The sequence below is a fragment of the Dipodomys merriami genome, unplaced genomic scaffold, assembly GCF_024711535.1.
Source record: "Dipodomys merriami isolate MVZ:Mamm:240054 unplaced genomic scaffold, mDipMer1.0.p SCAF_52, whole genome shotgun sequence".
Classification (NCBI taxonomy): Eukaryota; Metazoa; Chordata; class Mammalia; order Rodentia; family Heteromyidae; genus Dipodomys; species Dipodomys merriami.
In genome coordinates this window covers 6,446,858-6,472,302 of record NW_027206091.1, presented here as the reverse complement: position 1 = coordinate 6,472,302, position 25,445 = coordinate 6,446,858, and the positions used below count along the sequence as shown (strand labels likewise).

General features: G+C 51.3%; 3 protein-coding genes and 1 non-coding gene across 5 annotated transcripts; all 4 read right to left on the bottom strand.

Annotated features, from left to right (window-relative positions):
- Window positions 1-1,598: 1,598 nt before the first annotated feature.
- Rbm42 (RNA binding motif protein 42) lies at window positions 1,599-10,054 on the bottom strand. The gene is made up of 10 exons (XM_069998624.1): window positions 9,819-10,054; window positions 9,478-9,613; window positions 7,964-8,048; window positions 7,782-7,856; window positions 6,087-6,152; window positions 5,833-6,008; window positions 4,997-5,329; window positions 4,658-4,775; window positions 1,950-2,144; window positions 1,599-1,831 (listed from the first exon to the last, which is right to left on the bottom strand). Exons 1-10 carry the CDS (start codon window positions 9,944-9,946, stop codon window positions 1,719-1,721), a joined length of 1,425 nt encoding a protein of 474 aa, XP_069854725.1. The 5' UTR covers window positions 9,947-10,054; the 3' UTR covers window positions 1,599-1,718.
- A 1,583-nt stretch (window positions 10,055-11,637) lies between these two features.
- Window positions 11,638-19,052, bottom strand: Haus5 (HAUS augmin like complex subunit 5). Of its 2 annotated transcripts, none has more exons than XM_069998622.1 (19): window positions 18,906-19,052; window positions 18,070-18,132; window positions 17,949-17,981; window positions 17,576-17,600; window positions 17,198-17,303; window positions 16,956-17,115; window positions 16,592-16,661; window positions 16,417-16,499; window positions 15,951-16,008; window positions 15,705-15,832; window positions 15,504-15,567; window positions 15,297-15,427; window positions 14,992-15,154; window positions 14,727-14,816; window positions 14,490-14,635; window positions 14,174-14,285; window positions 13,945-14,077; window positions 12,281-12,413; window positions 11,638-12,154 (listed from the first exon to the last, which is right to left on the bottom strand). In XM_069998622.1, the coding sequence occupies exons 1-19, from the start codon at window positions 19,001-19,003 to the stop codon at window positions 12,037-12,039; spliced, it is 1,914 nt and encodes a 637-aa protein (XP_069854723.1). In that variant the 5' UTR covers window positions 19,004-19,052; the 3' UTR covers window positions 11,638-12,036. The 2 variants fall into 2 exon arrangements, with proteins under 2 accessions (XP_069854723.1, XP_069854724.1); XM_069998623.1 differs by having other exon boundaries at window positions 14,736-14,816.
- Window positions 19,053-21,576: 2,524 nt separating this feature from the next.
- Trnan-guu (transfer RNA asparagine (anticodon GUU)) lies at window positions 21,577-21,650 on the bottom strand. The gene has a single exon. It is a non-coding gene; the product is annotated as a tRNA-Asn (tRNA).
- A 1,376-nt stretch (window positions 21,651-23,026) lies between these two features.
- Window positions 23,027-25,445, bottom strand: Pmis2 (PMIS2 transmembrane protein). The gene is made up of 2 exons (XM_069999059.1): window positions 25,130-25,445; window positions 23,027-23,465 (listed from the first exon to the last, which is right to left on the bottom strand). Exons 1-2 carry the CDS (start codon window positions 25,364-25,366, stop codon window positions 23,337-23,339), a joined length of 366 nt encoding a protein of 121 aa, XP_069855160.1. The 5' UTR covers window positions 25,367-25,445; the 3' UTR covers window positions 23,027-23,336.

Below are 25,445 nucleotides of genomic sequence, written 5' to 3'. Positions count from 1 at the left end.
ACCTTTCCTGGGTGATCTGTCTTGAGAGATCCTATCTTCACAGCCTCAGGATCCCCAAAATCCTTAATTTATTCCTCCACTAATCTAGGGTTCTGATGTCTGTGTACCCCAGGGGAGACCTTCACCCATCTCCCTCCAAACCTCCAGCACAGGGCTGATTTCAGGGCTTTTTTTTTTTTTTTTTTGGGTCTGTTCGTGAGGCCTGAACTCTGGGTCTGGGCGCTGTCCCTCAGCTCTTCAGCTCAAGGCTAGTGCTCTACCACTTGAGCCACAACGCCACTTCTGGCTTTTTTTTTTTGCTTATGTGGTGCTGAGGAATCAACCCAGGGCCTCATGCATGCAAGGCAAGCGCTCTACCACTGAGCCATCTTCCCAGACCCCCTTTTTTTAATGTAACCTAAGCTGGTCTTTTTTTTGGGGGGGGGATCCGGTCATGGGGCTTGAACTCTGGGCCTGGGAGCTGTCCCTCAGCTCTTCAGCTCAAGGCTAGCACTCTGCCACTTGAGTCACAGGGCCACTTCCGGCTTTTTTCTTTTTGCTTATGTGATGCTGAGGAATTGAACCCAGGACCTCAGGCATGCAAGGCAAGCGCTCTACCACTGAGCCACCTTCCCAGCCACCCTAAGCTGGTCTTAAACTCAAGTGTTTCTGCCTCAGACAGCATGGAGGGATTGTTTTCTTTTTGGTATGGGGCTTGAATGAGCCTGGGCTCTATCCCTCAGCTCTTCAGCTCAAGGATAGTACTCTACCACTTGAGCCACAGCACCACTTCTGGTTTTCTGGTGGTTCACTGGAGATAGAGTCTGGGCTGGCTTTGAACCACGATCCTCAGATCTCAGCCTCCTGAGTAGCCGATTTATAGGCATAAGCCACTGGCACCCACCACTTAGCTCTTTCTCTAAGGTACACAACTGTGATGCCAGGCCCTGCTTGCTTCCTGAGGTCCTGTAGCTGGGCTCTGGGTAAGGCCTAGGTATGGCACTCAAGGGCCTGTGTGGACACCTCTCAGAGGGGCACAGGCAGACCTGGAGCTGAGAGACCCACGGTGGCAAAGAGGGCAGAGGCTGAGAGACAGACATCCAGAGACAAGGCCAATAGGTGCCAAGACAATATTCACAGGGGTGCCCTGGGACTTGGCAGAGCACAGAACCCAGAAACAATCATAGGAAGACCTGCAGGTCAGCACCCAGGGTCCCGCCCATGCCCTGACCACCGTGATGGTGAGCTGTGAGCCCTGAGATGGCCCAGGGTTTTAGTCACACAGAACTTGGTTGGGTTTGCTCAAAAGGTCCGGAGAGGCACAGGGTCTGAACAGGCTGGAGTCTGAACATGACCTGAGCCTCAGCTTTTTTGGGTCTGCCCAGCCCAAAGGCAGGGCCTGTTCCTGATTGGGCCACACCAGGCTGGCACTTTATGAGGTGGAGAGGAAAGGGAAGAGCCACCGCTGCATGATTGGGCTTAGGACTGCACATCTGGATGTTTGTCTTAACTTTTTGAAGCTCTTCACATGATGGTGGTGGTGTGATGGTGGGGGCGGAGGGGGGAAGGGGAGGAGACATGGAGCTCCATCCCAGAGTGCATTCAAGCCAGCCAAGGGATGGAAACGAACATAACTTTATTGAAACTGGTTTAGGGGGTGGGTGGGTGAACAGCTGGGGGAGGGGGGGGCATTTTCCAAAGGTGGCTGTTGGGAAGGAGCCAGCACTTGGCCACAGACCCTATCTGAGGCCTAGTTTCTTCTTTTCCTTCTGCTTCTTGCGTACCACATCTAGGTTCCGATCCTTCCACATGCTCTTGCGGAGCTTGATGGGCCTCGAACCCACGTACTTCCCTATGAGAATGGTGGGTTCCATGTTAGCCTTTGGGGGTGGGGTGGGTTGGGCTGAGGCCAGATGCTCCTATCCCCCACACCCACTGTCTCCCTGTCCCCAAGGGGAGGCCTCACCCACCGTTCATCTCCCGCATGGCGCGAACATAGTCACTGGGGTCCTTGAAGCTGACGAAACCATAGCCCTTGGTCTTGCCGGTGCGCTTGTCCCGGATTACCTTGGCCTTCAGGAATGATGGGAAGCGGCTGAAGGCGCGAGCCAAGATGTCGTCATTCACCTCATTGCCCAGATCCCCGCAGAAGATCCGGAAGTCATCTGGGGGTGGGAGAGACCAGGGGATGCATATGGTGGCCCAGAGTCCACACTATTTGATGACCCTGCTTCCTGGGTTCCCCGGTCTCCCCTCCCCACACGTCCCCTAAGGTCCACCATTGAAAACTTGGTGGGCACGGGGCCCAAACGTGGAGATCTTCAGCAGGCTCCCACACTGAGGCCTAGCTGCCAAACCTCCACAAGCAGGAGCGGGCAGAGCTGGGATGAGAGCCCACGCTTTATTCACTTGGTTTTGGTTTTTGGTAGAGCACTTAAGTGGTAGAGCACTAACCTTGAGCAAGAGAGCTCAGGCCAGAGCCCAAGCACTGAGTTTAAGCCCCATGACAGGATCCAAAAAAAAAAAAAAAAAAAAAAAAAAAAGCCCAGAAGTGGAGGTGTGGCTCAAATGGTAGGGCATGAGTTTTGAGTGAAAGAGCAGTGCGAGAATGGAGGCCTTAAGTTCAAGCCCCTGTACTGGCACCAATAAATAAAGTCAGGCTGAGAAGGTGGCTCAGTGGTAGAGCGCTTGCCTTGCATGCATGAGGCCCTGGGTTCAATTCCTCAGCATCACATCAGCAAAAAGAAAAAAGCCGGAAGTGGCGCTGTGGCTCAAGTGGTAGAGCACTAGCCTTGAGCTGAAGAGCTGAGGGACAGCGCTCAGGCCCAGAGTTCAGGCCCCACGACTGGACCCAAGAAAAAAAAAAAAAAAAAGTCCCAGTTCTTAGTTGTAATAATGTATTATGATACAGAAAAAAGTCTTGCTTAAGGGATGAACACTGAGGTAGGGGAAGGTGAAGTAGTTATTTCACTTGTATCAAGAATTGAAATGAGTAAAATGCCAACAGTAAAGACTAGGAATAAAGCCCAAAGGTACAAGGTCCTGTGTTCCAGTCCTGGCACCAAAAACAACAGAAGAACAGATATATGCAGCAGGAGTGGGAAATGTTGGCCTGTGGGTGGTATAAAGCTCAGGAAACCACCTGGCACATGATGGGACAGACATGTACGCTCGTCATTGTCTTCCTGCGACCCTGTCTACATATATTGATAATTGTGTATGGTCCTCAAATGATGTTATTAATATCCAAACAGCCCTTGGCAGTAAAAAGGTTCCCCATCTTTAAACAGAGGAATACTGAGTAGAATAAAATACTAACTGCAGAATCTAGCAGGTAGGTAGGGTATTTAGCGTGTCATTCTGGGATTAAACTTTCTTCATAAAAAGTTGAAGAAGGCTGGGCGCTGGTGGCTCACGCCTATAATCCTAGCTACTCAGGAGGCTGAGATCTGAGGATCGTGGTTCAAAGCCAGCCCGGGCAGGAGAGACCGTGAGACTCCTATCTCCAATAAACCACCAGAAAACCGGAAGTGGCGCTGTAGCTCAAGTGGTAGAGCACTCGCCTTGAGCTGAAGAGCTGAGGGACAGCGCCCAGGCCCAGAGTTCAAGCCCCACGACCGACAAAAAAAAGTTGAAGAAGGTCTAGGTGCCTGTGGCTCATGCCTGTTATCTTAGCTACTCAGGAAGCTGAGACCCTGAGGATCATGGTTTCAAGCCAGCCTGGGAAGAAAACTCCATGAGACTCATCTCCAATAAATTACTTAGAAAAAAATGGTGCTATGGCTTGTGGTAGAGTACTAGCCTTGGGCAAAAGAAGCTGAGGGACAGTGTTCAGGCCCCTGAGTTCAAGCCCCAGGATCAGCAAATTAAAAAAAAAAAAAAAAGTTGAGGAGGTTTGGGTGCAGTGGTATACATCTGAATTCCCAGCTATAAAGTACAAAGGAGGCAGAGGGAGGAGGATCTCTGTACAAGTTGGCCTGAACCAATGAGCTCCACCCCAGGACCAAAAGGGAAGGAAAGGCTGGGGAGAAGAAATGCTCTTTGGAGGTGGGAAGGTGGCTCAGTGGTAGAGTGCTTTCCTTGCATGCATGAGGCCCTGGGTTCAATTCCTCAGCACCACATAAGCAGAAAAAGCTGGAAGTGGCGCTGTGGCTCAAGTGGTAGAGTGCTAGCCTTGAGCTGAAGAGCTGAGGGACAGCGCCCAGGCCCAGAATTCAGGCCTCACAACCAACAACAAAAAAATGCTCTTTGGGGCTGGGAAGGTGGCTCAGTGGTAGAGCGTTTGCCTTGCATGCCTGAGGCCCTGGGTTCGATTCCTCAGCACCACATAAGCAAAAAGAAAAAAGCCGGAAGTGGCGCTGTGGCTCAAGTGGTAGAGCGCTAGACTTGAGCTGAAGAGCTGAGGGACAGCGCCCAGGTCCAGAGTTCAGGCCCCACAACCACCACCACAAAATGCTCTTTGGTCTTGAGCTGGCCATTAGTCCATTAGTTGGACAGTGAGTGGTCGCAGACCTGAGGTGCCATCATCTCCGCAAGGTTCTAGCCTCTGGCTGGGGAAGAGATCAACCCCTCCGAGTGGTGGATTGGAGCTCTGAAGGGGAGCCAGCAGCAGTGCACAAAGCAGATGCCCTGTCTGTAGCTGCTGAACAATGTCCATGCCCACAGCACAGCCGCTTACCCGCATCCCACTCCAGCAGGCTGGGGTCCTCCCAGCTGCTCCCTGCTGCTGTGCGGATGCACCGCTTCAGCTTCTCTGGTTTCCCTTTCTTCTTGTCCTCGCCCAGTGGCTCTGGGACCTGCAGAGGAAAGGAAAAGGAAAAGCCCAGCCGGGTACTGGCCTGGCCTACTGTCCTGCCACTGGCCTTAGGGACTGCAAGGATCAGATGTGCTTCTAGGTGGGGGCCTCCTCCCTCCCTCTGGACAGGACCAGGTCCGCTCCTGTGAGGGGGCCCTGGGCTCAGGCTTCCCCTCCCCCCCCCCCCCCCGCCCCAACTTCTCCCTGCTGGTCTGGACTTACCTCTAGAGCCATGAGACCAGGGGGAGGCTCAGGCCGAGGGGGCCGGGGCCGGGGGCGCAGGGACAGGAGCTCTGGGATGCGCAGAGGGGGCAGTAGGCCCCGCACCACCTCCAGCGGGAGAGGCAGGGGCTCGGGCTCAGGCAAAGGCATGGCCAGGGCCAAGGGCAAGCTGGGCCCAATGACCGCAGGGCCAGCTGGGGCTCCTCCAGGCCCAACAGCCACTGCTGCAGTGGCCTCCTCCAGCCCCGCTGCAGCTGCCACCACAGCCTCTTCCTTCTCTTTCAGGCCCAACCCCAGGCCGAGGCCCAGCTCTCGGGGTGCTGCTGGCTCTTCCTGTGGGAAAAAGGAGGGCGTGAGGTAGGGAGGGGCAGGTCTCAGGCTCTGATCTTCCTTCCATTCCAATCCCATCCAACAAAGCAAGGGCCTGGGAGCCAGAGATGGTGAGCATGGAAGTCTCCAGTCAGTAGGAAACAGAGACACAGGCCGAGGAGGAGAGCTGGACAGACACATGGACCAACATCAAGGGAGATGGAGGGAGGAAGAGGGGTGGATGATCAAAGGAAAAAGAGAGACAGAGAGCCAGAAATACAACCCAGCGTGTGTTTCCGTCTATGTGCTTTGGTAAGAGGAATGAAAGCTGAGAGTGGTAGCACATGACTGCCATCCCAGCACTTGAAAAACTGACATGGGAAAATATAGATTTCGAGACCAGCCCAAGCTACATAGGAAGAACCTTATCCAAAACAACAGACGTGGTCATTAAAAGACAGAGGTTTAGTAAAGGAAAGCAGTTAGGGAAAAGTAGGCTTGGTTTCCGCCCACGGTGCCATACTCACCAAGGGAGGCCTGAGGGCAGCCATGGAGCCCAGGGGGGGCCCCGGGGCCCGTGCCATTGGTGGCAGCATCATGGGTGGTCCAGGAGGCCCAGGCAGAGGGGGTCCTACGAGAGCCTGGTGAGGGGCCCGCAGGGCCATTGGGCGGGGACCCCCAGCTGCAGAAGCGAGAGCAGAATCTGTCAGGGTGTTAGTGGGATGGCTGCAGGGCTCGGGGAGGGAGTGGTGCAGCAGGGATGACGGCCCTGGCCCCTCACCTGCTCTCTGCAGCACGTGGGGGACGAAGGCCGGGCGCAGTATTGGGGCCCTCTGAGGGGCCACAGCTGTGGGAGACAGAGATAAGAGGGTCATGGGATACAGGGACACTTGCAGTAAGGTACATGTGGGGTACTCTCAGTATCCCAGAAATCCTGGAGAAGTTAGGGGGCCCTTCTGGAAGATATGGGTCATTGTCATTGGTCTAGTCCACGAAAGCTGACCTTGAGGACTTGTGGTGGGCCCTAGTCCTATGGTGGGCAATGCAGGGACTCACCACAGAGCAAGCACAAGCAAGCCCACACATCACCAGAGTGACAGCCCCAGAGAGGTCAGGGCTGGACTTGGGGTGTTGTTGGGGGAGAGACCCAGGGAGAGAGGTCTAGGCCAGGGGAGAAGGGGGAAGGCTAGGGAGCTATCAGAGCTCAGGGGAGCCCAGTGACCCTGCCCCCACCCCCTTGGCAGGGGGTCAGGCAGAGAGCGAGTGGAAATATCCCAGCAAGGAGAACGTAGGGAAAGCCTTCCTCCTGATTCAGTCTAGTAGGACTGTCACAGGGAAAATGGGGCTGCAAGGGCGCCAGGTGGCTCAGCACAACCATCTAGGCTGCATGGGGTCCTTCTGAGAGCCCTAAGAAATCACAGCAGAGCTCAGAAGTGGCCAGGGTGACTGGGCTGGATTTGTATTTTGATCAAAACTATAATAGAAAAAGAGACACTAATGCTTCCCAGATACCATTGGGTTAAAAAAAAAGTATAACAGGATTTAGTTAACATAATGAACAATTTCCCAGATTCACATCCCAACAAGAACATACATATATTTCATACATATGCAGGAGAAAAGTCACAATGGACAATGTGTCCCTGTTACTTGAAGAGTGGGGGGTTAAGAAAGGTAGGGAGCCAGACGCTGGTGGCTCACGCCTGTAATCCTAGCTACCCAGGAGGCTGAGATCTGAGGATCGCAGTTCAAAGCCAGCTCTGGCAGGAAAGTCCATGAGACTCTTATCGCCAATAAACCACTCAGAAAACTGGAAGTGTAGCTGTGGCTCAAGTGATAGAGCACTAGACTTGAACTGAAGAGCTGAGTGACAGCATCCAGGCCCAGAGTTCAAGCCCCACCATCGACAGAAAGAAAAAAAAAAAAAAGGTAGGGAATAGCCTGTGGATGGGACAGGTTGGAAGAGTATGGTTGAGAAACAAGAAACAGCAGAAAGCACTTCTAGCATGTCTTAGCAAAGTCAAGGGCTCCTGGGGGACTGTGAGGATCTCTCTTTGCAAGGAGCCAGGTCACCCAGGGGCTAACCATGAGCCTGGGACTTGCCCATTCTCTCATGAGAAGTTGATCACACCTGCTATGTGGCAGGAACCAGAGGTCTTCCCTTCATAAAACTTGTATTTTAGAGGAAGCACAGCTGATACAAAGTAAATTATACAACTTGGTATACAGCGTGAAGAGCTAGGTTAGCACTTAGCAAAGGTTTGGGAAGAGGCTGCTTAGCAATGACCAGGTTCAGACCAAACTGACGAGACAGACGATCAAGGAGCACAGGATCAGGTTTGTGTTTTACAAAGATGACAACATGAGGGTAGGGATGAATGGAGAAGAGGATTTAAGCAGCCAAACAGGTAAGAGGCTGAAGCCTGCCTCAACATATACGCCTGGTTAAATGTGGGCCTCCTGGTTCTGGACCTACCTGCTCGCCTGAGAAACATGGCTTCTCGAGCCTCTGGACTGTCCAGGTGACTCCGATCACCAGGGCCAAAGCCAACTGTTGGGAGGGGAAGAGACGAGGATGGTAAAAGGTAAGTCATGGGCATTCCTTTTTACCACCTCCCCACACCTGATCCTGACCTTACCTTGTGTCTCTTTACTTACCTGGGCCCACAAAAGGAGGGCCCCCCACCATGGGAGGAACTACTGTGGCTGCAGCGGCTGCCCGGGCCTCCAGAGTCTGTTGGACCTGTGGGAAAAAGGTTGGGGATAAGGGGCCTGACTCAGTGTCTGCCATTAGAGGCATAGACTTCTACCCTTTGAGCTCTGGTGATCTCTCAGGGCTCAGTTAATGTCACCTGGAAAAGGAGGCTTTGGGACCAAGGAACTAAAGCTGCCTAGGTCTCTGTCTCAGTGCTGCTCATCACCCTGCTTCCTCCTCTGCATAGCACTCTGAAGTTAGGTGCAACCTGTGCTCCCCATCTCCCACATCCCACCCCAGCTCAACCCACCATCTCCTCTTGTCTAGACTATTATACTAACCTTTTACCCTCTACCCTTAGACAGCCAGCGCTGCTCTGTTAACCTTGGAGTTAAACAACTACCCAGAATCCTCAACAGCTCCCTCTAACAGAGGAAACCATACAAGATTTTGCTTGGCTTCATCTCCACTTCCTTCTGTTTTTATTCCACTCCAGCCACTGATCTCTTGCTGTTCCTTGAATGTGACAGTTATGTGCCTGGCTCAGGGTCTGGGCACTGACACTTCTCTGCTTGGAACGATCATACTCCAGACATGGGCATAGTTCCTTATACCATCTCATGTATGTATGTATGTATGTATGTATGTATGTATGTATGTATGTATGTATGTATGTATGTGCTAATACTGGGCCTTGAACTCAGGGTTTGGGCTCTGTCCCTTAGCTTTTTTTTTTTCCTCTCAAGGTTATCCCTTGTGCCACAGCTTCACTTCTAGATTTTTCAGTTTGTCTCTCAGTAAGTCTCTCAAGAATTTTCTCCAGCCAGGTGCTGGTGGCTCATGCCTGTAATCCTACCTAGTCAGGATGCTGAAATCTGAGGGTTGTGGTTCAAAGCCTGCCTGGGTAGGAAAGTCCATGAGACTCTTATCTACAATCAACCACCAGAAAACTAGAAGTGGAGCTGTGACTCAAAGTGGTAGAGCACTAGCCTTGAGCTGAAAAGCTCAGGGACAGCACCTAGTCCCAGAGTTCAAGCCCCACAAACGATCACTACCACCACCACCACCACCAATAAAAGAAATTTTCTCCAACTGTGATCCTCCGACCACAGCTTCCAGAGTAACTAGGATTACAAGAGTGAGCCACTGGCACCTGGACCTCCCCTTTTCTTAACACTAGTCAGAGAGAGATAGCTATTGAACACTTGAAATTTGACCCATGAAACAGAGGAACTATTTAAACTTCAGCAAACAATCAACAAATAGGGAGCAGAAAGTTTGCCAAACAAAATGTTCTAGCATGTAAGCTCCCAAAAGGAAGTGATGTCTTAGTATACTCAGTATCTCCAAACGTGACATCTGTGATACTCAATTAACAAGCCAAAAGAATCAAGAGTTCATGGACATAAACACTTGCTGAGCTTGCTGAGGTTTGGACACTGGGTCCCCGGACTAACCCGCCAAAGCTCAGCCTCACCTGCTGGTACGTGTTGGTCGCAATAATTGGTCGGATCACAGGAGCTGCTGGGACCTGCATCGCTTCTACCGTGGGCACCGTGGGCACCGCGGTTGGGATCCCAGTTACTGGAGCTCCCAGAACTTCCTGCTCAAATCTGAGGGGAGGGAGGGAGAGAATCAAGAGATACAAGTCGGATCCCCTGCTGGGACTCTGGGTACGTCGTGGTTCCACTCCTGTACTCCGCCCCCCGCCGCCGGGAGCCTCCCGAAGGTCCCCGCTCCCCTAGAGCCGCCCGAATGCTCCAGGCCGGGTAACTTGGTTCTGGGACGGCTTTTCCCACTCCTTCCCTCCGGCCTTACAGAGCCATCTCCGCCTCCATTTCCTTCAAACGCTCCTCTCCACTTTTTCCCGGAATGCCTCCACCAGGGCCTGGTACTACGGGTCCTCCTGTAACCGGGAGCCCCGGAGCTGGTCCGGCCCCAGCCATCGTTGCAGCCGTCGCTGTCGCCGCTCCTATGGTCTCAGCTCTGCCGCCGCCGCGGGATCGGCTTGTCTACTCTCCGCCTTCGACAGGGTGGGCGCCCGCGATGACGTAAAGCAAGCGACGGACGCGGTGCGTGACGCCATACGTTCGCGAACATGGGCCAATCAGGCACGGACACACCTATGGGGGAATGTAAGCCAATCAGAGTGCCGGAAAGGAGGGAAGCACTCGGACCAATCAGAGCTCCTCAGAGGCATGGCCACACCTTCCTAGAGGAAGGTGAGCTAATGAGGTGGAAGCGAAGTCAGCTGGTCCCACCCCCACCGTGGAATACAGGCCTGGGGGAACGCCGCGAAGTTCGGGGCGTTGGGGGTGCCCGCGGGCCCCGGGCGAGAAGTTTGTAAACACGCGGAAGTCCGCGTTAGCGGGAGGCCAGGCGCGGGGCCGGGTTGATTCGAAGCTGAGAGGAGGCGCCTGGCTCAGGCTTTCGGGCGGAAGTGAAGTGGCATCCCATGACTGTGTTTGGTGCCAGTCTTGGGTCTTGAACTCACGGCGTGGACGCTGCCCCTGAGCTTTTTTGCTCAAGGCTACCACCCTCTGAAATATCCCGCGATTTTCCGCAGTTCTCGAGAGACAGTCCAACACTCAAGTCAAATCGGGCTAGGAACCTTTATTAGCTGTAGGGGGATTGTCCCCCACCAGAGCAGCAGTGGGAAACAGCACCGGACCCAAGGAGCTCAGGGTATTTTTGTTGTTGTTGTTGGTCACGGGGCTTCAACTCTGGGCCTGGGCACTGTCCCTCAGCCCTTGAGCCACAGCGCTACTTCAGGTTTTCTGAGTAGTTTATTGGAGATGAGAGTCTCACGGACTTTCTGCCCAAGCTGGCTTTGAACCGCGATCCTCAGATCTCAGCCTCCCGAGTATTTAGGATTACAGGCGTCAGCTTCTGGCACCGGGCTAGCTCAGGGTATTTGAACGCAAGAACCACAGAGGCCACTCGCAGATGGTCAAGTTCCGTATTTTAGCATATTTGCTGAGCAAGCAAGAATAACAGAACATCAGTGGTTGGTTAGCCTTAGACAGCCCGATTTTTACTCATTTTTGCCAATTTCAGTAAATGACAAGCCGCAGTTGGTTCCATTTCCAGAGTTTGTTTGCTTTTCAGCTCTTGGGAGTTGTTTGTCCCTAGTTAAATTTCTTCTTCCTTGGTCTAATTAATATCCTATCTGCTTATTTTAACCTGGCTTGGTGATGGTTAATTGGAGTTAAGAGTCTCAAGGATTTTCCTGCCTGGACTGACCTTGAACTACATTCCTCAGATCTCAGCTTCCTGAGTGTGAATCACTGGTACCCAGCATAGTTATTTATTTTTTTGCCAGTCCTGGGGCTTGAACTCAGGGCCTGGGCACTGTCCCTGAGCTGCTTTTGCTCAAGGCTAGCACTCTGCCACTTGAGCCACAGCACCACTTCCAGCTTTTCTGTGTATGTGGTACTGAGGAATCAAACCCAGGGTTTCATGCATGGTAGGCAAGCACTCTACCACTGAGCCACATTCCCAGCCCTGGCATAGTTATTTTTCCTAGCAAGATACAGACATTCTGTTGGCTTTGGTGGGATGAAAGGGCAAGGGGCAAGGGAAATGAACAACAGAGAGCCTCATGTGGGATAGAGACAAGGGGACTGGCCAGTCCTAGTGATGTTTTCAAATATTTTATTGAGGAAGGCACGGTGTTGGGATGAAATTCATTTTCTTTCTTTTTTGGCAGTACTGAGAATTGAACTCAGGGCTTCCAACTTGCTAAGTAAATGCCCTACCATTTGAGCCACCCCCTAGGGTTTTGTTTATGGTCATGGGGTTTGAACTCTGGGCTTGGGCACTGTCCCTGAGCTCTTCAGCTCAAGGCAAGTGCTCTACCATTTGAAACACAGCTCCACTTCTGGATTTCTGGTGGTTAATTGGAGAGAAGAGTCTCACAGACTTTCCTGCCCGGGCGGGCTTTGAACCATGATCCTCAAATCTCAGCCTCTTGGGTAGCTACAATTACAGGTGTGAGCTACCGGCGCCTGGCTAGATTCTTGATTTGAGCTTCTCTTCATTTGCACAACTGCTGCAGGGCTCCTTGTGCCTGGACCCAGCGCAGATGCCATTGGGAAAGAGACAGGCCCTGGCAGAGCTCCTCGGAAAGGGCAGCCTGGCCTGGCTGCTCCCACCTGAGGAAGAACACGGCATCAGAGGTTAGGCCCAGCTCTCCAGACATTCTCTGGCTTCTTCTATCACCAAGACCTGAGTCTTGACTCCACCCGTCTCACTCCTCTGCCCCTCATGTGCCCTCTCACCAGTCCCCCACGACCCCCTGCAGCTCAGGGACACGCTTCAGCGCCTGCTTGAGCAAGTTGTCCAGCCGCTTCAGAGCCTGTCCCACGCTCTCTCTCTGCTCCTTTTCCTGGGAGGCCTGGACCTGCAGCAGCTCTGGGGGTTAGAAATCGGAAGGCAGCTTTGAATCCTTCAGCTGTCTTCAGACTTAAAAACCAATGGGGGGCTGGGAAGGTGGCTCAGTGGTAGAGTGCTTGCCTTGAATGCATGAGGCCCTGGGTTCGATTCCCCAGCACCACATAAGCAAAAAGAATAAAAGCCGGAAGTGGCACTGTGGTTCAAGTGGTAGAGCGCTAGCCTTGAGCTGAAGAGTTGAGGGACAGCACCCAGGCCCAGAGTTCAGGCCCCACGACTAGAACCCCCCCACCCAAAAAAAAACCCCACAAACCAATGAGGTCACAAATTCTTTGGTGATCTGGTTTAGATCTCAGCATCTTTCCCAAACCTGTCCCTTTTGAGTCTTCATCTCAAGGACATACCTATCCCAGGCCTCATCCTAGATGCCTCTCCACAGAGCCCTCTTAACCTTTCCTACTTTCCCGGTCAGCCTCCCTCCCAGGCTTCAGGCTCCCACTAGGGTCACTCACAACAGAATGATCTTCCTGGAGTTTCAACCTGACCCTGGAAGTAGAGCTGTGGCTCAAGTGGTAGAGCACCAGGCTTGAATGAAAAAGCTAGGGGACAGTGCCCAGGCCCTGATTCAAGGTCTCCCTCTCCAGCTTAGATCCCTCTAAGTCTTCCCCAAGGTAGAGCGAAGCTCGCCAGTCTAGTATTTGGGAGTTTGCATTACATGGCCCCTGTCCACCAAGTGAGGTATCCTGTTTCCACTTGGGAAGTCTTCCCAGCATCCTTCACCCCCGAGCTTTCTCCTCAGCCTACCACAGCCCCTCACTCCAGCAGTGTGTCCCCTCAGGATCATGACTAGGCTTAGTCCCTCTCCAGGTGCCCACACAGGGCCTTGCTCATACCAAGTAAAGATCAGCAGCCTCACTAGACCTGGTGGCTCTGAATCTCGCTCAATTTCATCCTGTCTCTGTAACCTTGATCACCCTTGGGGGTGATAGGGTGGGGTGATAGGGCTTGGACTCAGGGCCTGCGTGGTATCCCCTTAGCTTTTTCACTCAAGGCTAGTGTTCTGCCACTTGAACAACAGCCCCACTTCTGGCTTTTTGGTGGTTAACTGGAGATGAGAGTGTCACAGATTTTCCTGCTTTGTCTGGCTTTGAACCAGGATCCTCAGATCTCAAGCCTCCAGAGTAGCAAGACTTACAGGCTTGAGCTACCAATGTCCAGCCACAGCCTTGCTTTTTACCTACTTCAGAACATTATCTGATAGGAGTACTTTGCAAATGGATGGGCTGTAGATCCTCATGGTAAGAGTGCAGACTTCTGGCTGACTACCTGGGTTTAGCTCCCAGCTCGGCCATGTGGGCGAGCTACTAAGCCACGGGCATCTCAGCTCTCTTCTCTATAATGTGGGGAAATGGTGTGCTTACCACATGGCCTTGCCCTGCAGATTAAACCAACAAATGTGTTTTAAGCTCACAGTAAGGCCTGGGTAATGGGGGTGTTTGTTAGCACTGCAGGAGACCAGTGCTTCTGGATCCAGGAAGCAGGTTAGGCCTACCCTGGGTGGGCAATTCTGGCTGTAGATGGGTCTTCAGGTGGAGTAAACTGGCGGAGCGGAGACTGCGCTGGTCCTGGAGGAATAGAAGGTCCTGGCGAAGAGAAGCAGCCTTCGGGAGGAGCAGCTCTGGTGCCTGGAGGGAAGGAGGGAGGGAGCGAGGGGGGACAGTCACCTGGGACAGGGATGGGGACAGGGGTAGGCAGACAGGTCCCAGGGGACAGTGACTCACCTTCCCTGCAGGCAGCCCCAGTATGTGGCTCAGTGCTATGAGGCTAGAGCCCACCGGGGGTGTGGGGTGCAGCTGGTGGATGGATGGCAGGATGGTGGGCAGTGGCTTGGAGCTAGAGTGGGAAGGGACCAGGGCAGATGGAACAGTGAGAAGGGAGCGCGGGGAGGAAGGGAGTCTGGGGACTAGGATGCCAGACCTAGGTGTGGGAGCTGGGAGGTATGGCAGCTTGGCACCCCTGGGGTTCATTCACTGAGGAGACTTTAGGGAATGACAATCCCTCAGGGCAGGAGAGGTGGGAGCTGGCCGCTAGCCTTACCCTTCGGGGCTGTGCCGCAGCAAGGGGCCCAGCAGAATATCTGGCAGCTGCCGGGCTACCTCCTCCAGGCAGCGGAGCAGCTCCTGGCTCTGTGGTGCCACAGCCTCAGAAGTGGGAACCACCTTCCGCTCAAGCAGAGCCAGCACCTGGGGCCGGGGAGAGAAAGGACAGGCTAGCTGGGGTCCAACCAACACCCCCCCCCACTCGTGGGTCCCCCGCCCCCCCCAGCCCTCACACCTGTCTCACCTCCCCAGGACCCCGGCCCAGGCGCGTCTTGCTGGCTGAGTTTCCCTTGATGAGCAGGCGGATCTGTTCCTGGGTCTCCTCCTGGGGGGCCGGGAGACCAGAGACAAGCTGCCAAACCTTCACACTGGTCCCACAGGAGTCTTGCCCTGAGAACCCCACTCCCAGGAGCCTCTGAAGTCTCCATAGTGGCTCTCGCCCAGGTCCAAGGCTTGGTGTGTGCCTGGATCATGATCGGCCTATTTTCTTTCTTTCTCACCACCAGCCGGCGCCAGTGCAGGATCCTCTGTTGCTTGGCCTGGAGCTCCTTCAGCAGAAGCTGCTGGTGCTCAGCTGTCTCCTCCAACTCCTGGCTCTGGGCACACAGGGCCTTGAGCTCTGCTCTGAGGCCACAACACCGAAGACCCAGCATCAGCATCTTCCTGGGGAGACCGTCAGAAGACAGGAAAGGGACTGAGGCCACCAGGAACAAGATGATCAGGGACGCACAAGGAACCTCAGACACTGACAGACAGAGACCCAGGACAGACAGTGCCAGAGGCCTCTACTAAGGCAGCCCCTCACCTCTGGCTTGATGCCAGGACGCATTTCTCCACCTCTTCCACCACATCCTGGAGGCGGCCAGTGAGGACCTGGTATTCTTTCAGGAGGGCGCCCTGCTGAGTGACCAGCGCACCGAGGGCCTGCCAGCCTTCCTGAGGGTACAGTCCGTGTGGGCATGGCCCATGGAGGTGAGGGTCGGAGGGGGCCTTCTGAGGGCTCCTCAGTTACCTGGATGAGATGTACCATGGACGGTGCTGGCTGGTCAGAATCTGACTGGTCGGGTACCTGGGGTCTGGGGTGGGAACAAAGCAAATCTCTGAAGACCAGCTTGGTGCCAACACTGGACACCCAGCCCAGCTCAACCTGAAGGTCACCATGTGTGTCCTGCCCCCGTGCCTGCCCTGTCTGCAGGAACCTGCAGCTCCACACCTGGGTAGCTGGGCCTCTCCCAGTCCATCATCACTGCGGCATTGGGCTAGGATCTCAGCCTCCCGCTCTGCAGCCAGGTACTCCAAGGCGGCCAGCACATGGCCCGGTGGGTGGTTTGTCAGCAGGGTCTGGCAGGAGGAAGGGAAGGCAGTGAAGGCATGGGGTGAGGGCAGGGCCACAAGTGGGGACCATGGGGCAGGACACACAGTTAGGGGCTGGCCTTTCTGGAGATCGCCACTTTCTCACCTCCACTGAGCTAAGCCACTGCTGGTAGGAAGTTCCAAATTGGTCATCTCGAGAGTTTCTGGTATTTGGATAAGAGGATGGAGAATACATAAGACTGTACAGTTAACCTTCTATAATTATTCTACCCTACTTTGCTGATAAGGAAACTGTCTCCACCTGCTCCTCCAATTATACCAACATGCCAGTCTTGGGGTCTTCCCATGTGCTGTTGGCCTGGGACGCCAATGTGATCCTTCACCTTTGCTCTGTCTCCTCACCAGTCCCCTCCCCTCCTTAGCTAGGTAAGGGACTCCTTTGGGGTGCCCAGAGCCTCTTCCCCATCCCCAATACCCTGGCCACCTGGTCGCCATTTGTCTATGATGGGTGTGGCCCTTTGTGCCAGCCTGAGAACCCCAGTGTCTGGGCTAACCTAGCACCCTGAAGCCCAGATTATTTTGTGGGGTTTCTGGGGTGTGTGGATACTCACTGGACAGGGCCTCCTTGGCCCTGGGGCATGAGGAGGTTCTGAAGAAACTGGGCGCGGAGGTTGCAAGCTGCTCGGACATCCCGCTGGGGAGAAGAGGGGAGCCATAAATGGGGACCCAGGCATCTGCCTCACCCTGGATGTCTCAACTCTTTCCTCCACAGCCCAGGGTCCTTACCAAGACCTCAGGCTCCAGGGCCAGGGTTGCTGATGTCAGGGGGCCAAAGGTCACCTCCATTTTGGCCTTCCTGTAGTAGCAACACAAATAGGTCAAGGGCCAAAGGACCAATAAATGTTTGTGTCCCAACTAGTGCCATGGCCAGCATGGCTGGTCACAAGGATTGCTGAGCCCCAGTGGCCACCTCTCAGATTAGGACACTGTCAACCTCCTAGCCTGTTTGGACGTTAAGTGTTCCTGATGGGAACCTGGAATTCTGGAATCCGGAAGGGGTGTGGGCCAAGCACAGGGTGGTCGTGGGAGAGGGGAGGCAGAAGAGGTTACTCTAAGGGTATCAGGTGCCCTTAGGCAAGATGAGGCCTACCTTTCCATGTCCTGTAGGCGCTTGAGCTGGTTGTGCAGCCGCTGCATGGGTCCTCGGAGTCCATGCTGCTGTTTCCGCACAGCCCCGGCTTGGGCCTGGAGGAGGAGAGCCTGACGCTGGGTGTCACGCATGCTCTGCAGTGCCTGCTCCTCGGCTATGTCTGTGGGAGGAACACCGGGGTGGCCCTCAGCATCTTCTCCACCCTCAGTCCCACTTCCCATCTTCCTGGCCCCGTGGGTCACTTTGAGTCTCGGTCTCCTGATCCATCAGCTCAAGGCTCTGGTCCAGCTCCTGGATCTCAGCTCGGAGGCGGGCGGCCGTGGCTTCCAGTTCCAACTTGTGACGAACCTGGTGTCGTCAAATACAGGGTTAGCTGTAGCTAACCCTCCACTTCTGTTTTTTTTGCTGGTTAATTGGAGATAAGAGTCTCATGGATAGAAGGCACAAGGCTCTCAGGAGGCTAAGATCTGAGAATGGCAGTTTGAAGTCAACCCCAGGTAGGAAACTACAACACGCTTAGCTCTATCTGACCATCAAAAAGTCCAATGTGGAGCTAGCCCCCCCAAAACTAAGCCACATTCCCAGCTCTAAAAGAGAATCTTATAGAAAAGGCTTCTCACCTCTGGACTATCCTGGTAACCATACCTGAAAAAAATGAGACTGGTGTTAGAGATGCCTGCGTTTTAAGTGGGGAAGGCTGAAGTATGAGACTATAGGTGGGGACAAGGCTAGAAGGGAATCGGGAAGATAAGAAGGGATAGATTTTTGTTACTGGGGCTTCATCTCAGGGCCTAGGCACTGTCCCTGAGCTTTTCCTGCTCAAGGCTGATGTTCTACCACTTGAACCATACCATCACTTTTGGCTTTTTAGTGGCTAGTTGGAGAGTTTCACGGACTTTCCTGCTCAGGCTGGCTTTGAACCACGATCCTCTGATCTTTGCCTTGGAAGTAGCTAGGATTACAGACTAGGAAGGGACAATTTTGAGCAGTTACCAGAGCAGATTTCCCCGGATCTTCTTTAGACTCCTGCAGTAGAGAAAAGGAGGAAGGGGGGTTGCTGTGGGATCTGTCCTTGCCCCAACCCTCAACCTTCCCCAACACAGGCTTGGCTCACCTCTGACTGTGGACATGCTTCAGGACATACGCCCAGATGTCAGCTCCCTGACCCAGACACAGCCTGTGGGGTGGGGAAAGAGTGTGTTAGGGTCTATCCCCCGTGTACCACACAGCGCTCAAACGTGCTCTCTCTCTCTCTCTCTCTCTCTCTCTCTCTCTCTCTCTCTCTCTCTCTCTCTCTCTTTCTCTCTCTCTCTCTCTCGTTGTTGGTCATGGGGTTTGCTCTCTCTCGTTGTTGGTCATGGGGTTTGAAGGGCCTGGGTGCTGTCCCTGAGTTTTTGCATCCAAGGCTAGCACTCTACTACTTTGAGTCTCAGTGCCACCAGGTGCCTGGGATGGAGGACCCTCTTTGGTGGGTAGATGGGTGATGGGAAAACCTGAGTTCTCACTTGGGAGTGGGTGGGTAAGGGTAGGGAGGGATAGGCCCGGATTGGGGGAGATCAGGGAGGTTTGTTCTAAAGCCAGGTGAGATATGTATGACACTGCCAGAATCAGGCATGAGTCAGATTCAGCTCCAGTGTAGTGGGGGTGATCACTGCGGACCGGGATAAGATCGGGATGCCCTTCATGAACCTTAGGCAATTTTTAACTGGTGCTGGGGGTGGGGGGTGGGGTGGGGATCCCTGATCGGGATGACCGTCTAGGTTGCAGGGGTAACCTCCAAGGTCCGTCACTCAGCACCAGCATTAGGACACACATTCTCAGGGCAGGGATCCCTCAGGAACTTGGGGTGCGGTCTCGTCCTGGATAAATGCATGTGTGTGGGGGGGGGTCGTCTAACTCCAGAGACGTTAGCTCCGGGATGGAAAGTCTTCATTCTTGGCGCAATCTCACCTACGCAACGTCGATTCCGGGGCTCGAGCTGCCAAGGGTACCCCCATCTCTTCTACCGCCCAGCAGTCCAGTTCCCGCGCTTCCCGCACCAGCTCCATGACAAACGCCAGACCCGGGCGGCCGCCGCCAGCTCCCGCGCCCGCTTCAAGCGTGACGCATGTCTATGACGTCACGAGAGCGACGCAGGTGATGTCATCGGTTGCTGGGCAGACTACTGAGAGCTCCCTGGCTAGTTGGGACTTAGGGACCTTGCATCAGGGTATTTAAAAAAAAAACATTATGGGGCTGGGAAGGTGGCTCAGTGGTAGAGCGCTTGCCTTGCATGCCTGAGGCCCTGGGTTTGATTCTCCCCAGCACCACATAAGCAAAAAGGAAAAAAGCCGGAAGTGGCACTGTGGATCAAGTGGTACAGCGCTAGCCTTGAGCTGAAGAGCTAAGGGACAGCGCCCAGGCCCAGAGTTCAGGCCCCACGACCGGACCAAAAAAAAAAAAAAAACATTATGTTCAAGATTTATTATACTTAAAAAAAAGATTTATTATACTTAAACATATTTCCCTGTTTATTGTTCATTAATCTTGCAAATAATTCCTTAAACACTCATACATTAATATGTATATGTTTACATATATATTGTTGGGCCATATGTGTGTGTATATATATATATATGTATATATACATACACACGTTTATATATGTCTTTATGTGTGTGTATTTAATCGTATCTTGGGAAAACTAATGTAATCATTAGAGTAAATATATATAATATAATTACATACTTATTATAGTTACATAATTATAGTTTATAATATATATTTATTATACATTAATCATATAACATATTTTATGCATTTACTATAATACTACATTATAATAATTACAATATATTTGTTTCCATTTCTTGGAGTTCTTTTTGATAGATATAACTTTATATGATCAGAAGCACATAGGCATTGATGCTCCCACTTGGCCAGTGGAGGGGTCTACACTGAGTGAAGATGGTTCATTGTATGAGACTCTATGTGGACATGAAGACCTGTCCTGTTGTCTCCTCTCCCCACTGCTATGCTTTGTGAACTCTAGCTGCCTTGACTTACTGCACTCCGAGTGGAGAGCATTTCTACTTCAATTTGTGGTTGTGTTCAGGTCTCTCAGTAGTAGGGAAAGACTAGCCCTACGCGAAATGCTGCTCTCATGCTGACTAAAAATATTAAAAAATCAGATCAAGTAGCTCACACCTGTAATTCAGGAGACTGAGATCTGAGGATCAAGGTTCAAAGTCAGCCTTAGCAGGAAAGTCCTGAGACTCTTCTCTCTAAGTAACCAGCAAAAGGTCGGAAGTGGAGATGTGGCATAAGTGGTAGAGCTCCAGCCTTGACTGAAAAAGTAGTAGTAGCACACACACACAAAGTTATTTTCATTTATAATTGACTCTTTGAGAGTTTAAAAAATATATCAAGGATATGAATCCTTTGAAAAGTTTTTGTGATTTGCAGGGATAGGAATGTGTGGTTCAGTGGTACATTATGTGTTTAGAATGTATGAGGCACTGGGGTTTGGTCTCGGCACTGCCAAGAAAAAAATGGAGGAGAAAATTAGAGCGCTAGCCTTGAGCTGAAGAGCTCAGGGACAGTGCCGAGGCCCAGACTTCGAGCCCCACAACTGACCAAAAAAAAAAAAAAAGACTGCTTTATGGGGCTGGGAATGTGGCTCAGTGGTAGAGCGCTTGCCTTGCATGCCTGAGGCCCTGGGTTTGATTCCTCAGCACCACATAAGCAAAAAGAAAAAAGCCAGAAGTGGTGCTGTGGCTCAAGTGGTAGAGCGCTAGCCTTGAGCTGAAGAGCTGAGGGACAGCACCCAGGCCCAGAGTTCAAGCCCCACGACCGGACCAAAAAAAGAAATAGAAAATAGTAAGACTGTGCTGGAATTTAATTATTGCTTGGAGGCCATTTCAACCCCACCAGTGTGTGTGTGTGTGTGTGTGTGTGTGTGTGTGTGTGTGTGTGTGTGTGTGTGTGTGTGTGTGTGTGTGTGTGTACATGCACACACATCTGTGGTTTACAAATATTTTCTCCTGGTAGCTTATTTTCTTTCCTAACAGGATTTCTTGTAGGGAAGAGTATTCAATTATCTCATTTTTTTTTTATTTTATGGATCACTTTATTTTTGTGCCAGTCTTGGGGCTTGAATTTGTAGTCCAGGTTCTGTCCCTGAGCTTTTTTGCTCAAGGCTAGCACCCTACCACTTCAGTTGCAGCTCCACTTTGGTTTTGTTTTTGTTTTGGAAGTTAATTGGAGACAAGAGTCTCACAGACTTTCCTGCCCAGCTGGCTTAAAACTGTGATCTTTAGATCTCAGCCTCCTAAATAGCTAAGATGACAGGAGTAACTGGTGTCTGGCTAGGGGAAATATTTCGCAATGTTTCACCGATCACTTTTTTTTTTTTTGGGTGGGGGGACGGATCACTTTTAATATAGAAAAACACATCTTTGAATTTTGCACTTTAGCAATGAAATAACATAACCAATCTCCTTTTCAACTCTACCAGTATAGATTAGCTTTACTTTGCCTTTACTTTTTGCATCACAAGAAGTCCATAGTGCTTTCTTGGGGAGAGAAGGTACAGATTTGAAATCTTTCAACCAAAGATCATGGGGTTAAAAGTGACACCCAACGTCCCTGGGTGGGCTTGAACCACCAACCTTTCGGTTAACAGCCGAACGCGCTAACCGATTGCGCCACAGAGACATAGTTTCTGCAGGAGCACAGAACATATAGGGAGGGAGCAGCCACCGCACTTGCTTCCCTGGGGAAGGGCGGGGCGGGGCGTGTGTTTCGCAGAACACTGGTGTTAAGTTACAAAACCTGGGAAGTATGCAGAGGTGTGAGATCTTGCATCATGTTTTTGTCACCTTGGAAGCTCCTGTATACTTGGGGGAAGATTCTGAAGCTAGAAAGACAGCCTTCTCCCTGTGCTTATTTAATTAAGTGATCTTATTTAATTAATCTATCCTTATCTTCCTTGGAAGAAGCCTAAGAAGGGAAATCAGAGGAGTTTCTGGGCTGGACTGTCCCTACAGGGTGTGCAGAGCTGTTTCCAGAGGAATCAGAATGGCAGCAAGGAGCAGGCAGAGCTCATGTATTCAACAAACCCACCGCATGCCCCTTGTACCCCTCTGAGTCCTATATGACTTTGGGGATCCTGAGGGCTGGATAGTAGGCCCCTTCCCAGCCTGAACACCTCCGGCTCCTGTGTCTCTGGGCACCCCTGGGGTCGACCGCCTTGGCTGGAGAGATGGTTTCTGTTCACAGGTGCTCCTAGAAGATACCTGGTGAATAAAACATTGATTCAAATGTCTAAATATCACCCCACCTTAGCAAAATTACTATTGTCTATTTTACAGACCAAAAAACCAGCCCCACATTTTGTCAAAGGATAACTTTATTTCTATTTGGTCAGCACTGGGGCTTGAACTCAGGGTCTCTTACCCTCCATTGGCTTTTTCCACTCAAGGGTAGCACTCTACTATTTGAGCCATGCCCCTACTTCTGGCTTTAAGAGTCTCTGGAGCTGAGGGTTGGAAGCTCTCGCCTGTAATCCTAGCTACTCAGGAGGCTGAGATCAGAGGATCAGGGTTCAAAGCCAGTCCGGACAGGAAACTCTGTGAGACTCTTATCTCCAATAAACCACTCAGAAAACCTAAAGTGGTGCTGTGGCTTACGTGGTAGAGCGCTAGCCTTGAGCTGAAGAGCTGAGGGACAGCATTCAAGACCAGAGTTCAAGCCCCATGACCCACAAAAAGAGACTCTTTGGATTTATCTGCCCCAGGCTGGCTCCACACTGGGATCCTCAGATCCCAGCTTCCTGAGTAGTTAGGATTACAGGTGTGTGCCACCAGTGTCTGGCAGTTGTTTTTTTTTTTTTTTTAATGCCATAGGGTAGAGAGGCTAGTGTACAAATCCACAAATGTCCTCATTTCCTGTCCCTGGCTTTACTATCAGAATGTTCTAAGTTTCCACATAATCTAGAAAACACATAGCCCCAGTGAAATACAGACATTTCCCCCCCTCCCCCAAACTGGGGAAAAACAACAAAGAACCAAAAACCATACAGACACAGGAGAAGCCAGAACAAACCCTTCCATTTTATTGGGTAAAGAAATAGTTTTCTGAAAGAGCAGCCCATAGAACTGAGGGGATCTAGCCCATAAAGCGCAACCCATCATGGTGGATAAAGACAGCTGTGGAGGCGATAGGAATCTAAGTGTCACTGACAAGTGATTACCAATGTCCACGAGCAGGTGAGTTGCTTGGATGTTGAGTTCCTTGGTTGATAGGTTTCTTGGCTAGGAGATTGTCTCAGCTACTGAGTTTCTCACATGGTAGCTGGTAATGTCCTGACGAGAATGGACTCCTGGGATACTGGGCTGTCCTTCACATATATAACGTATACACGTAAATGATAGCTAAACCAATGAGTATGGCGAACACATCCAGCCAACCAGTCCAGCCAGAGTTGATGTAAGCCTGTTCCCAGTCTTGGTTCTGGTTGGCCTCGGTAGTCTGTAGGCAGGAGCACAGATATGAGATTCTGAGCCCAGAAACCCTTGGGAAATCCCCTTCCTGGGTCCCAGCCAGAGCACAGAAAGGGGGTAGGAAGAGGATAAAATTGGCCATCATTAGTTGCTGGTGGCTCATACCTGTAATCCCAGCAATCAGAAAGCTGAGATCTGAGGATTGAGGTTTAAAGCCAGTCCAAGGTAGGCAAACCCAAGAGACTCTTCTGGCCAATTAACCATCAAAAAGCTAGAAGTGGCCCAGTGCTGGTGGCTAACGCCTGTAATCCTAGCTACTCAGCAGGCTGAGATCTGAGGATCGAGGTTCAAAGCCAGCCCGAGCAGGAATGTCTATGAGACTCTTATCTCCAATTAACTACCAGAAAACTGGAAGTGGCACTGTGGCTCAAGTGGTAGAGCATTAGCCTTGACCTGAAGAGCTGAGGGACAGTGCCCAGGCCCAGAGCCAGAGTTTAAGACCTATGATCAATAACAACAACAAAAAGCTGGAAGTGGAGGTGTGGCTCAAGTGGTAGGGCCCAGCACTGAGTAGAAAAACTAAGCAAGGGCACAGGCCCTGAGTTCAAGCCCAAGTCCCAGTACTAGCACACACACACACACACACACACACACACACACACACACACACACACACACACACACACACACAAGGAAAGAAGCAAAAAAGAAGAAAGGAAGGAAGGAAAGATTGGGCATTTACCCAAATAATCACAAACAAGGCCATACTAAAGCTACCAGTACAACTATGTTCACCACAGCATTATTCACCATAGCTAAAATATGGAACCAACCCAGATGCCCCTCAGTAGATGAGGATCAAGAAAATGTGATCTATCTATCTATCTATCTATCTATCTATCTATCTATCTATCTATCTATCTATCCATCCATCCATCCATCTATCTCTATATCTATAAAACAATGGAATTCTATGCCTCCATCTGATACCACTCATTTGTTAGGAAATGGAAAGAGTTGGAAAAAATTATAGTAAGTGAAATGAGCCAGACCAAGAAACATAGGTCCCATGGTTTCCCTTATTTGCAATAATGAGTATACATATAGGATAATCTTACCAGACAAGCAGAAAAGGTAAAAAACTATGTACATATGACCATATAAGATGATGCTAAGTGAAATGAACAGCAAGATAGAGACTCAAGAGGTTTTATCTTTGTCACTGTTGTTTTTAATGTACTATGTGATTTCCTTGTTTCTTTTGTATGTTCTTCCCCCATGGTATAACCCCTGTTTTCACTGTTTTTGATTTGGGTGCCCTACATCTTGTATATACATTTTTCTAATTGGGGAGGGGAAGGGAAATAACAAAATTCTGAAACAAGGATACAGGTTGACCCATTGTAACAATGAGATGTACAAGACACTATGTTGAAAAAGAACTTTACAACTTGGGAGGGGGAGGGAGGAGTTGGGCAGGTGGGGAGGAAAGGGATGGTAGGGAAAAAACAAAGGAGGGGGTAACAATGCTCGAAAGCAAACGTACTTATTACCTTACTCATGACACTGTAACCCCCCTGTACTGTATCTTTACAATAAAAATATATAATTAATAATACTATTAAAAAAGAAAGAAGTGGGGGAAGAGAGAAAAAAAGGAAGGAAGAGGCCAAAGCCTGAGCACTCTTTTACCTTGCTACTAAAGTAGACAGCTGCCAGTCCCAGGGGAGGGAAAAAAATTACTGCAAAGACAGTCAAACATATGTAATTTGGAGCATAAAATTCCAGTCCTTCAGGCATCTGTAGACTTGCTGATGTCTCTTTAGGTACCTCACTTGGGCTAGCTGGGGTCTCCAGGGCACTTGGAGCTCCTGGGGCAGCTGGAAAAGCATCTGGGGCAGCTGGGTCATCTTTGGGTATGGAGATCATGATCAATCTATTCAGATAAAGACAGATCTTTAGTGTCTTCAAATCAGAGGCCCAGCCCCACCAAACCTCCCCTTGCTCT